Raw genomic sequence first — 14,090 nt, forward strand, 5'->3', positions numbered from 1 at the left:
TTGATACCCCTTCATCATTGAGGGGGATTAGGAGTTGTGATGGTAGGGTGCGCCACAGAGGTAATATTTCTCTTTGATGCGAGTCTCATGTACTCCACGGCAAAAAAAAGAAGAAAAAAAAAAGCTGCCCAATGTTAGAGATCCACTATCAGCACACACAACTGGAGACACATTTACCTGCCATATTGACTAAACTCCACCAAAACCTCTGGTATTTGTACAATGCAATATTGCCTCTTTTCTTCTTACATTAATGGTGAGAACTAGCTGTCCAGATACCAGCCCTGTTACATTGCATTCTCAGCACCCTCCCAAACAAACACAAAGAAATGACATTGACAGAGGTGCAGGAATGTTGAAATGTGCTGAAAGCAGGTGGTGGAATAATGTGAAGTGACTTTGTTAAACAAAGAAGTGACAGCAGAACAATGTTATAATGATCAAGTGCGAGTTGTGCTTCACTCTGTCTAATTGCCCTTGAGGAATAAAGCTCTTTCTAACAGCATTGCATACAGAAAAATATTTGATAATCAATGTCTTGGTTCATGTTGAGGACTGCGTGAGAGCAGTTCCTATACTTCCGCAAAGCACTCATTGCATCCAAGTTCATTTATTTCTATAAAAGCAGCTTGGAAACAGAACTGCTGATGCCTTCGTCAATCACTACAGTTAGACCGCAACCACTGGAAGGAGAAGACAAGGGGGAAGATGGGTAATTGACGATGAGAAGAGAGTACAGGACACACTTGTATGTGGCTTGGATTTTGCATAGAGGAAGGGAACTCACAGACCACAAAGGCTTGTTTTTAAGTGATGCCATTCTATACCCCCCCTTCGTCCTATTCATCTTTAATCCAATCCTCTTTCCAGGATGTATTCATAAACTTGGATTTTATTCCTCTCCTTGCAGCCCTTCCATGAAGATATTTGAAGCCATCCCATCAGCTCATCCCCACAACTTGAGCCCCCTTCATTTGCCTCCTGAAAAAAACATATTTCTTTAACCAAGCATGACTTTGTCTGAAGGTGTTTGATTAATGCGAATGAAAACATTTTCTTCTCCTGCTTACCCCTCAAAAAACAAAAATAAAAATCATGACAGACTGCTGTGCTGGGCCTCTAAACTCCCACCCAGGATTTCCAGGAATACTTTTCACAAACACACATGTGGAACTGTGGTCAAAGGTACTTGAGTGCAGACAAGAGCTGGCAGCTTTCACAGATGACCATGTTTCTGTGTGTGCCGAGTTCCCCAGTGCTTCAATTGACAGAAAACACACTGAATGTGTGCCTCATTCATCACACTGTGCTCTATTGCCCCCTAAAATAGATATATTTTTGAAAGCACAAACATAAGTTGCTTACGCAATTTTGTGTACGCAAGGGAGCACTGCCAAGTCACCAAGAAGCCACTGTACTGTACTGAGCACTGTGCACACACACTGGACACAGTTTGAGTAAAAATGAGTAAAATAAACAGACATATTTGGAAAGTTTTGGGGGAACAGGCCCAGTGAGGATTCAACACAAGAGCCTACTGTATGCCCCGAGAAGAAAAATGTGCATTTCACAGCGATAACTGCGCGTGGCGAGCTGCTTTCCAATGAGTCACTGACGCCTTTTTCAACAAATGTAAGCGTGTTATACAACTGAATCACTACGGCTAAAAACTACTTCAATATTGGTGAGAAAAACAAAAAACAAAGATATATTCAAATGCATTTTTATGTCATCATCTAAAAAAATTACTTAACCCACAAAATTAGGCATGACTAACGTTCTTGGGAGGACCTTGTAAAAAATGAAAAAGATCCTCCATGAGATGAAAAACTATACAAACACCATGCAACAGATTGTGAAGCAGGCAAGTTAAGACTTAAAAAAAAAAATCGGCAATTTCGGCAGCTTGTTATGTGCTGCAATTACTCCAAAATCAAATCTTAACAGGGGTACAGGCACTACATGAGTGAAGAGAAATTAAATACTCCATTGTTTGAAAATCTAAACTACAAACAAAGTCTCACAGGTTATTTAGTAAATGCAACCATTCTAGAAAGAAAGAAAGAAAGAAAGAAAGAAAGAAAGAAAGAAAGAAAGAAAGAAAGAAAGAAAGAAAGAAAGAGCAAGAAACTTGCAAGGACAGAGGTTTGAGTGCCACCTAGTGTTCAACAGAAATAATGCACAAAGTATGCAGAAATAACTAACACTAAACCTGACCAATGTCATCTATCTATCCGGTTATATAATATACAACAAACTAAACTGCTTTGGGGTGGGAGGAAATAAATTGTAAATGTTCGTGATACTTCATACACTGCTCATTATAATGAGGTTGACCGGGAATGCAAAAAGAGAGGCAGTATCATTGATCACTGTTTCTGTCTCTAGCCGCTGATGGACTGGTACCACCGGGTCAATACTGTAGCCTCTTGATATAGTCATGTGATCCATGACCGGAAAAACCCCACGTAGAGCCTGATGCACATTGGGAAGACCTGCGAGGCATAATTATGCAACAACGAGATCTAATTTCATGCTCACTGGATCATCCTATATGGGTGAAATGTGAAACAATGTGAAAAGCATAAAGTTTACCTGTAACTGCTGCCAGGTAGGCGTCAGTGTAGTAGAGAACATGTGAACTTGTGAAATTGTGCCCTCTTGTGGTAGAGGAATGCACTGCATTGTTTCTGTTGACAACAAGCTTGGCCTGTACTTACTGTTGGCCACGGATTTTGAGCATGAAATAAATACATGTATGGGAGCTTATTCCTCTTCTGTAAGGAGATGATCAATTGTGATCGACATTGCTCAAAAGCATAACTGCAGCTGCACATACCTTACATTCTGAAATAAAGACTCATTGAACTTTGAGACAAATTGATACGAATGGAGAGGAAGGCATACAATGAGCCAATTGCAGCACATCCATGGCTTCTGGTTTTGTGGATGATTCTGAACACCCATACAGAAAACACTTTGATTCCCACAAATACTGACGCATGCATGTGCAAGCGTTGTGTACCCATAGCTGAATTGCTAACTCGATTGGTTATGCAACAGTTGTGTGCGAGCGCACGTTCAAGCCTGAGTGCAGTGCAGAACTGTGAAGAACCAGTGACCTCTATGCAAAATTGACCCCAGCTCCCAAACTCTCAGCTGAGAATAATGCAATGCGCACAGACAGTTCCATAAGAGTTGCCTCAGTGATTTTGGAGAAGAGTAAAATGGATGCATTTCATTTTTTATTTCTGCAAAAGGCACAGCATCACAACATATGCCAGGCTGGCAGCATGACCACTGCGTGCTTGTATTTTGAGATACGCGTAGCGGACAAAACCTACAGTCTAGCAGCCAGACGAGTTGCACAAGTCAGGCGCCCACAGAGATACACGAGCACAGCGTGCAACAGACCAAGTCGCTTGTGGTTGGAGCCAAAAGCGCACACTGCCGCATTCTGATAAAGGCAGCTTCAGTGACAGACGGTTGGGGAGGGTAGGACGGCCGCGAGCGCTTCCTGCGTTTGCCTTCGGTGAGTGACAAAGACTTCCTGCGAACAATGAGGAGGGAAAAGAGCGTTTGCTACAGTGTGGGGCGACGAAGGAGGGAATCAACACGAGAGGTCGAATATGAGGTCATATGCAAACGGGAGGATGCAGGTGTACATGAAGAATACCAGCAGAAAAAAACCAGGCATTGCTTGCTTGCAGACAGATGACGTCAAAGTAGATCTCAAGCAGAGAATGAAAAGGGAAGAAGGCGGGTCTGAAATCAAAATTGTCGTCGCCAACATTCACGTGGAACACACACAGGATGCAAGAAGCGAAAACGAAGCTGAACATGTATAGCACACCTGACCAGCTGTTCCTTGTCGCAGACGTGGGAACGTAACTTTTTCGCTTCCTCACGTTGACAAGAAAGGAAGTGGACCAACATGCAATTCTCCGACTTGTTGAGTATTAACGGGAAGCCTTAAAAGGAAACTGAGGCAAGCGTTTCAACTGATAAAAGAATAAAACAGTTGTCGCTTTTAGAGTCGACTATGAAAGCTATCAAGACAAGTTTAACGCTACTGCGTCCATACATTTGTTTCGACATTTCAAACCATCTGCCACAAGTCACCAAATGGAACCGCAACATCCTTTGACAGTTGACCTTTGTCTTGCCGGTACTTCATGCAAGAAAATGAAGGCCACCCCAGGACAAATCCTTGTCAAAAAAGCTCAATAGAATGAGTGGTGGTTGTCCGTGGAATGATGCGCATCTACAGGAAGAAGGCCCGGAAGAATGAAAGGGCAGCTTAGCAGAGGAGTGTGAATCACTGAATAAAAACAGGAGGAGGTCAAGCGCCATTGCTCGCTTCCCAGAACTTCTCTCTCCACCGCTCTTTATGTAAGCTAATCTCTTCCATCTCACTTGGCCTCATTTAGCCAGCTCACAGACGATAATAAATCAGCAGCACACTCCCCAGTGTGTCGACGAGCCGGCCCAGCATGGCACGCTCACGTCCCACTCAAGTGAGCAAACACTACACCCAACGCATTTCCTCTGTATGTACAACTTTTTTTTTTTCCAATATGTCATTTCAGTAGGATCGTGAGGAGCTAAAAAAAACACGCACTCAAAGTTGAAAGGGCTACAGAGATGGCGACAAAAGCAGCCATTCACTTTGTGCCAGTTCGTGTTGTAGGTACACAAAATATAATAATACACGCATTCTCTAAGTGGTGATATTTCTGGTTCTGCAGCAAACTTTAGTCACTATTTAACAACATTAGCAGGAAACATTCCAGCTTATTCAACGTCTTGATGACTTTTGGGTTGCTGTTCAGCCGCTACGCTAGCCAGCTAGCTGCAAACCTGGTTTTGTACACAGGGAAGATGCAATGCTATCAACAAACTATCACAAATGGTTGGTACAGTCCAAATTGTCAGCCTCACAAGTCCTTCCAGACTGACTTGAAAACTCCAACTTACTCTACTGTGGATGTCTTTGCATCTTCCCCAGAAGGTTCTTCCTTGTAATAACGAAACAAGTGGTAACTGCCCGTAAGAAAATACGCCAAACCAGAACACATTTGGCATAACCTCCAGGCGGAGGGGGATTTTTGCTTGATCACAACATCCTGTTTTGGCTCGGTGACTATTTAGCATTTTCTGCCGAAAACCAAAAGTGCACTTTTGGACTATTTTTGGTGCATCTCTAATTATCACAACATACGGAGATGATACTCCCCAGTGTACAACTATGTAAGCTTCCAGTCAGTCAGATTTATCTGTGTTTACGCACACACACTTCCTTAAGTGGATATCAGAGGATTTACGGGGTCAAATATTTGGTTGGATGTTTTCTGGAGGGTCAAGTCCAGTTTTAAGCTTTTCCTCCCTCACTGCTGAGGAGCCAAGTCAGCAACTCCCATACAGTGACCCAGGCCCACCAGCGGAAATCAACTGAAACTTCTCCAGGAACTCTGTTAGCCTTGTGAAGGATGTTTTAGTTCCTTAAATCATGCTAGTGCTCCTCCTCCACGTGTTTAATATCTGAGGAAAAGTGGTTTACTGTTGTCCATGAGATACAGTGGTAGATTTTAAACAGAGGGTTGGTAGATGGGCTCAAGGTTGGAGAATCTCAGCCTGTCTGTATAACAGACTGCGTACGTTCAAAAATTGCAACAGCTTGTTATGATCCAAAAATCACTGCCATGACAGTGTGATGGCGGTAGGAAGCTCAGGCAATGTGCTGACCATATGGAAGGGTCAAATCAATAATGGTGAGCTTCTTGTTGGTAATGGTGTCTTGCCTCGACCACACCCGCCAGCACTTCTTGTGCATCGCTACTAAACAGGAAGCGCACAATCGGAAACAGGTCAAGAGTATGTTGCTCCATTACTCTCTTAAATAAAGTAGGAGGACTTAGATCATTAACGGCTGTCGTACATTCTCTCACTCACTTTTTTATGCTCTTCATTCTGCCATGTAATCCCATTTAAAGTAGGTAGCGGGGCTGTTTATGAACATGCATACAACCGCCAACATGTTCACGTGAACACGGGTCTCAACAGCCAAGGTAAGGGGGCGGCCAATGATGATTAGAGAAGGATCACTTATGCAAGGTTGTGGGTTGCACAGCTTATTAGCAAGTAAATGGGGTAAAAAAAAAAAAAAAGAACTTTCTGAGTCCCGAGTGAAGCGTGTGAGTATGAGTGTGTATGTCTTGGGCTGGCTTGCCCTGATGCAACACAGAGATCTCTAATCCAATTACACTTCAGACTAGCCTTGCGGCCTAGCCCCAACCATCAAGGGCAAATCTATTGTGAGCTTAGACTAGTGCTAACAGCACACACCCAGCAGATCCACCAAAGCCTAGTTATCAGAGTCGAACCATGGCTATGTGGAAAAAATTTAATTTGTTTCGAGATATCTTTATTTCATTTGAAAATATATAGTATGGCCAAGCAGGGTTGGTTTCTTTTCCTGCCTGGTATAGGGCTCATTTGTCTGTTTCTGGCAGCCTGGGCCCCTGCAGTTAAATCTCCCCCTCTGTCCTCTATTGCAGACCTCTGCTGTTTCCAATCTAACTCTTTGACCCATGCTGCCGCTTCCTCATCCATCTCCATATCTCACCTATCGCCTGAGCTGCACTATCATTTGCCTCTTCTTTCTCTCACCCTCTTTACCTTCATTCGCATTTTTTGTTTGCCATCTCATCGGCATCACGCTCTTTCTGTCTCGCTCCGATACTTCTTGTCTAAGAAACCAGCTATTAAATTTGTTCAAGGTGCTCCTCCTTCTCCTCTGACAGAGAAAAAGATTTTGCAGTTCAGAAATGATGATTATGAATGGATAGGCCATCAATGTAGGCAAATACTACACAGTCGACCCTCAAACATGCCAGCCTTGTAGGAAAACATCTGAGAGTTGAGACTGGGGCTGCCCTGAGCCAGTTCAACACATTCTGTCTTTCCACAACTGAGGAGCCCAGCTCAAGCTGTAGCAAAGCACGCACACGTCTCTGCACATCAGTGTCCTAAGAGAGAAACGGGACGGAATTAAAAAGCGGACAGAGACAAAATGAGATGGAATAATAGAGCTGTGTGCTTTCCCTTAAGAAAGGAGGAAACAAATTGGACAGTTCTCATCCAGCAAATCTGGTGCAAAAATGGCCCATTTTGGAAGTATAGCAATGACCAAAATTTTGCATAAAGATAATTTCCATCAGTAGTACGTCTCACATTAAGGTAGTCCTCATCACTACTAAGAGAATGCTGTAGCTTCTTTTCCTCTGTTAATCATGCTCTCGACCCTATCAAGATTTCTTTTTTCATTCATTTACAGCTCAGCACTCAGGGCCAACATGACATCCATCTATTACGGTGGTCTCAAACCTGCAGCCAGGGGCCCCATTTGTGGCCTGCAGGACGATCATTTGTGGCCCCGTATGTCACATCAAAGCTTCATGTTAGTGCGGCCTACTTCTTTTTGGTTGTGTTGTTGCCTGCTCCCCTCGCCCCGATGAATCAATGGAAGAACCAACGAGATAATGGATTCCAAAAAGATTAGTTTGGAGCATCCCCAATCAAAATACGCTCTGATTACTTCCCGGTATGTACGCGGTAGGACACAATTTTCTGAAAAAGTCCTTGTCATTTCAGCTGTAACTTTAACACAACCACATAACACGGAGTAAGAAAACCAGATTAGTGATGATCCAGAAATATGCTACAATGTCCAATTCCCTCGCTCTTAGTTCAGCATTAGCGAGCCATCACTCAAAATCACGGGAATTAAACATCTGTCAAAGCCTGCCCATTTCACCGGACAGAGAAAGACACATTTAGGCGTAACTCCCTGGTGATTCAATTCCTGTCTTAATATGAAACTCGACAAATGAGGTCATGCAGCTTGGAAATAATGCTCACTGTCTGGGTAGCGTCTGGCTTGCAAACAAATTAAGGCAAGTGCAAAAATAACAACAAGGGTGATTGAAGCACGCTTTCTTGCTGCTGCTCTTGCATGGAAACAAAGCTTTGTCACATATATCATGAGCCTCAACATCATCTCCTTTCTTTATCTCACCACCATTAGTTCTATTTGTTCCCCCTGGAGATTCCTGCTTTCTCGTAAACTATGCCACTCCTTCTCCCATCACCTAATGTCTCCATTGATTAGATACCTCATCAAATAGTCCATTGAAAACTTTTATACAACACATTTTTTTATATACGTACACCTCTCTTACTGTGTTCTTTGCACCACTATTCTTTATTCATTCTTACTTTGTATAGTACCTGCATAAGATTTGACAGCTTCTAAAACAGGCATAACATTTTGAGTTGTTGAAGACTTCTTTGATACCAACTATTTGATCCTGCATCATACTATTTCACCTAAACTAATTCAAATGGGAACATATTTGAAATGTCAATAAACTCGAGCAAGATAAGCATGTTAGAAAAAAAATGTTAGCCCTTCAAAGTTGCATTGTATACTGAAAACAAACCTACTCAAATTGGCTGAATCAGCAAGTACGTATTTGGGTCCGTCGACAACATACGTCTTCAACGTGTCGTCAAACACGAGCTGTCAAAACTTAAAAGATGCTATCAGGCTTTATCAGCTGACACGCGACATAACATGAATTCCCAACATACACAAGGTATGACTGTTTGAAGGTTTGAACGTCACACCAACTCTGGACTGAGAAGGCTATTGTGTCAGTGTCAAGTTCAGTCGCACACAGAGCAAAAATTCATAGTACACTTTAGATTGAACACTGTAAACTTAATCTATTAAATGAGATGTAAGTATAAAACGTTATTCTAAAATAAATCCCAGTTAAAATAATGGCTGTGTGAAAATATCTCAAAATTACAGTAATAAATTTGAAGATGCTGCAAACAAAAAATTGAAAGCAAGTGAATAAAAACTTGAGTTTCTTTGCTTTTATTTGATTTTAAGCTGAAATCTAGAAAGCGCACCACATCACAGTAAACTCCCTCATTTAATCATCCGACGGCTCTGTTCTATGGGGGAACAATCTGAAATCTTTTTCAACGGAATTGCACAGACAGCAGTTGACAATGTCTTTTAGGACTTATTGCATAGTTATTTTTCTTAAATGGAAGGCAACCAGCGAATCAACACAAGGAGTTACAACTGCCCGTCGAATAGTTCAACATGGCGCGCCCTAAAATTCAGTGAGTGACTGAAGGGGGCAGGTGGGAATCAAAATACATCAATTAATATTCCACTCAAGGTTGCCTTTTGTAACTTGACAGATGCAAAAATTGGAATCCCAAATAGCCTAAACAGGAAGCTAAGCTTGGTTAGATGCGTACAAATGACCTTGTGCTACCACACACACAAAAAAAAAACCCATTTGTGATGCTCAATATGCACAAAACTTGACTAAAACTGTAACTGATGTGAACTAGCTGATATTGTGGTTGCATGTGTTTTGCCTAATGTTATCTCTCAGACAAAATGTCACATGGTGGAGAAGCAGCCCAGACCGCAGTAGTCTGCCCTGCCCTGCCCTGCCTGCTATGTGATGCACGGAAGCACACACAAACAAAAATGTAAGCAGCCAGCAAAACAGTGCACTGAAAACTTACTTTTCAAAATCATTACAGCAATTACATTGAAATTATTTCATAATAGATGGAATCGCATAAAATAGAATGCCCTTATTGTCCATTGGTGCAGGATTGGAATTGTCGGACACTTGAGTTGCTTTGCATCTAGAAGTTATATTATATATTTTCTTAGTACTCAATATTGTAACAAATTCAGCACAGATACACCTTACCTTTGTCTCTCGTGACAAATGTGACGACATCTGAGACAATTGAAGAAGGCACAAGAAAAAAGTACTAAAAAAAACTAGGGCTGCACAATATTGAAAAAATATGGTTGTTGAATATCGCAACATCAATATTATTGCGATTGTATAACATGTACCATTTTTTTTACTATCCAATGAAAGGATTACATATTTCTTCAAGCTGAAAAATAAGCAAGCTCAATGTATTCTTAATTGTAGTTGACCTTGATAATAGTAGTCAACGACTGGATGGCGATGCACATTCGATCATTTCACTTAGTTCTATTGGATTGCTTTATACTTATACTATGGATGTGTTTTTCATTTAAATAGCTAAATGAATCGTATTAAATAGACTTCAATTGAATTTACTATAATTGTGACTTTTATGCTGTGCTAGCATAGCCCACCAATGTGGTGCCTGAGGACCGCACGAGTCCGCGGGCCTGTTCTAAAAAGTTGTAACGTAATGTTCTGAATATGTTGTAAAGGTGCTCATGACTGAAAAGAAAAATAATATAGCATGTTCAGACTTGTGCACAACTTTGGGATAGTCACTGCCATTGCAGTGGAAGAACTCTGAGGTAAACCATGGACTCAGCACATCTCATTGTACCACACAACATGTATTTTCCCACATAAAACATGTCAGGTTGAGGACTTTCCCAAAAAGAAGACATCAGTGTCAAGAAATCAGTGGCATTTTGTTAGTGTTGATTAAAAATGAGCTGCACTCATTTTTGGAGAAGCGGTTAGTTCATCTTCAGATTCTTGATGGCTCTTAAATTAAAAAAGTGAACATTTTTTTATGGGATTTTCTAAATCGATCATCTGTAAGTTCTAGATGAGATGGTTAATGCTTAGCAATTGCAGGTCATCGGGTGACAGCAATTGAGACAGCCTGAGAAGGAACACCTTGCACTCAGCTGGGCATAGCAGCCTTAGCGGGACGCTGCTAATGTTAGCCACTTTGTTGCGTTAATCATCGCTATAAATAAACACCTCGTGCAGCAATCTGTCCTCGACAATGACAGAATCTAATGTGGGTGCTGTCGTTATAGGACAGACTGCAAGACGCCGCAAATAGACGAAAGAAAAAAAACTCTCGATCCTGGGTTACGTCGCTTGATCATCGCAGGTGAAGCCTGCTGGCAGCTTAGCTATCGAACTAGCCTTGCCGGGCTAGGATGGAAGTGAAATCAACACAACATTCCACGGGAATCGTGACAAATAAAGCGGTGACAAGCCCAGTGTCAACAACAAAAATGTGAGCAGGTGACATGTTAAATGAGGGAACGTGGTGTGTACTCACCCCATTAACCAGTCCATGGTGCTGTTTGGAGCTAGCTTAGCTAAGGCTAGCTAGCAGGGGATAACGCCAGGAGTCGGAGGCGACCCCCTCTACTTGATCCGGTCGACTTCCTCGCAGCCCGGCTTGCCTTGCGTCGCCGAGCCCCGTCGCTCTCTCCGGGGGTCACTTGACTCCCCCCGACCCCCCCTCCCCTGGCCGTCCACACGGAAACCGGTGCTCACGCTCCGAGTGTCTGTCCTTGTGCTCCTCTGCTAGCCCGGAGCATGAGGATGCACTATCACAAGCAGCTGCTCAGCGGGGCAGCCTGGAAGTATTGAGCGACTTTGAGCCGGGAAACGCAGCACGCAGAGCGGGGTTGAAGCGCGCGAGGCGACGAGCGGGGTTATGACCGGACCGGTGTGCTGAATGAAGACGCGATCAGTCGGGAGGCCGCTGGGCCAAACCGGGCAACCTTTATCATGAAAGCTCGTATGAATGCCGCGGTGCTAACTGACAGCGTGAAAGTCCAGTGAGGCTGCCAGCCGCTGCTGCTTCTCTGACTGCGAGCCACTCTCACGTCTCGGTCCGGAAGTAAACACAGGGCTGAGCCACTCAGACTGCCGCTCCTGTGCGCGCGACGCGCGTACGTCTGTAGAAGCAATGAAACGTCTACATGGCATTTGATGCTTTGAAGCTTTTTCTGTGCTCATTCATTTATGCTTGTTTTATTACAAATACGTATAATGTTGTCATCATCTCGATTCATTGTACAGTATATTGATCGGGAATTTCCGCACTGCAAATTGCTCGCTTTTGAGAATACATTTAAATGCTGTCAGTGAGCTGAAATGACAAACACAATAAACTGCGGACGATAATAAGGGGTGGGGGGGGGGGGGGGTCATTGACAAACAATGCAAATATGCCCCCTAGCGACTGCGAGTATTTTGAGGATGACGTCAGAGAAGGTTGACCTTTGGGACGTCTGAGCCATGATTGTGCCATCATTTTTTTGTCCACGATCTCGCCGTTAAAATCTTACTGGGGGTGATATTTAAGGAACCCTGAATAATTTTTGGCACAATATGCTTTCCACTGTCTGCATAATCTTTATTTTCAGTATTTTTTTCCAAATACAAATCACTAACACTAATGCCTTTTATGCAGACGGCACGGTTTTCAATTCCTTGAATAAGTATTTTTTTTAAAAGGGCTTCTCGAATAAAGACTGTACCAGAAAAATCATGTGAATGACTCGCTGTCGCGGCCCCTGATGGGACAAACTGAAAGTCACAACTGCATTTTGCGCTAATTAGAATCCTCCATGGGGAATCTCAATTTTCCAATCTGTTGTACTGTTTATATTTGTGGTACACACCACACACAAGCAGGCACGGAAGCAAACATGGGACATGTGGATGGTATGTTGCTAAAATGCACTTCTTGTTCAAAAGCCCAATTCCTTACCGAAGCATTTATCAATCCAGCATTAAAAGTTCTTTTAAACCCCTGCTATACATTCGGGTTGTGAAACTTGAGGCGGGTTTTACTCTGGACTGGTTAGCAAGCAATTGGGTACATAAATACAACCATTCACACTAACATTCACAGCCATGGAAAATTTGTCTTCCATATACGTAAATTACATAATTTTAGAATGTGGGAGGTAGGAGGAGTCCCCTCCCAAAAAGAAAAGGCTTGAGTATTCAGTAGTTCCAATACTTGACTTGACCTTCACGCACATTTTGGATGCCCAGTATTTATGGATGCTGGCATTCACATGAGAATGTTTTGCAAGCAAAAATGCAAAAGCGTGGGTGCAGCAGTATTACAGAATGATTCTTTCTAAATCTCATCATTCAGCCAGTGTTGACATTCAAAGGCATTTGTTCGCAGCAGTAGCTGTAATGCCTGTTTTATGCTCGGTACTGTGGTTCGGTCCTAAGACCATGAATACAAAACGGTTTGATGACGGTGACCAATACAATGTACAGGGTGGTGCCTAAAACTGTGCGTGAAGACACCTATGCAAGCAATTCTATCCTCTCTCTCTCTCTCTCTTCTGCTGCATGATCTCATGACATCTGAAGAAAAACAAAATACCAAAGATGATTCACTAATGCCCTTGTCTTCAGTGAGCTTCCTGTGACATTTATCACAATCAGACAAGAAACTGCAAAATGTCACCCGAGGCCATATTTCTCCCCCGCAAGGCATCCATGTGCACTGACCTCTCGCAGGGAAGCGGTGGAGGTGGAAGGCACTTACAGTAACTTACAGGAAAATGATCATAAATGAGCTCACATACAGGCAGCCCTCCAAAAGAATAAACTGTGTTTTATGTATTTGTCATGAGTAACAGTGCATCCACCTGCTGGACTTCTCTCAGCCAGATGAACACCATCAATCCCTTGTGTAACACACCACACAAGTTTTTCATTTTGGGCAAGAAAATCAAATCTTTGTATGATTTTAGAATGTGGGGGAAAGAAGCAGTACCTGAAGAAAAACATGTGAGGACTGATTCACACCGGACCTCTTAAATGTGAGGCCTGCATGATGTTGTCAATTTTTATCATTTCATTTTATGTACATACAGTTCATCTGTATTTACTTTTGTGACTTTGAGCTACAATTTTTGCAAAGGTGTTGTATGAATGCATACTTTAAAAATAAATATCATTATCATGCTTTTTCTAATTGAAAATATTGACTTTATTATGTCTACATTCCTCTGCTCTGCAAAGGTGTGTTGCAAACAAAATGCCCCTTTGTAATTTTAGCACAAAAAGTACATCTGTGTCAAAGTGTCCATAAAAATACAAACCTAACAAAATTAATACATCCCAAAGAATAATGATATAACAATAACGAATTTGCACACATCTGGTTTGCTCTCTCCAAACTATCTCACAACAAGATTATCAGAATGAATCAGATGTATAGCAATCATTAGCAACCATCTTTATCCCCAC

The 14,090-nt window shown here is 42.4% G+C and overlaps 1 protein-coding gene across 1 annotated transcript in view; it reads right to left on the bottom strand.

The window, feature by feature from the left end:
- mob2a (MOB kinase activator 2a) overlaps positions 1–11,699 on the bottom strand; it is a 42,175-nt gene extending 30,476 nt beyond the window's left edge. The window contains exon 1 of the mRNA XM_049724187.2: positions 11,137–11,699. Within this exon, the coding sequence (XP_049580144.1) occupies positions 11,137–11,153 (17 nt within the window). The 5' untranslated portion in view covers positions 11,154–11,699. The remainder of the gene's footprint in view (positions 1–11,136) is intronic.
- Positions 11,700–14,090: the final 2,391 nt, after the last annotated feature.

This window comes from Syngnathus scovelli, chromosome 6 (genome assembly GCF_024217435.2).
Source record: "Syngnathus scovelli strain Florida chromosome 6, RoL_Ssco_1.2, whole genome shotgun sequence".
NCBI lineage: Eukaryota > Metazoa > Chordata > Actinopteri > Syngnathiformes > Syngnathidae > Syngnathus > Syngnathus scovelli.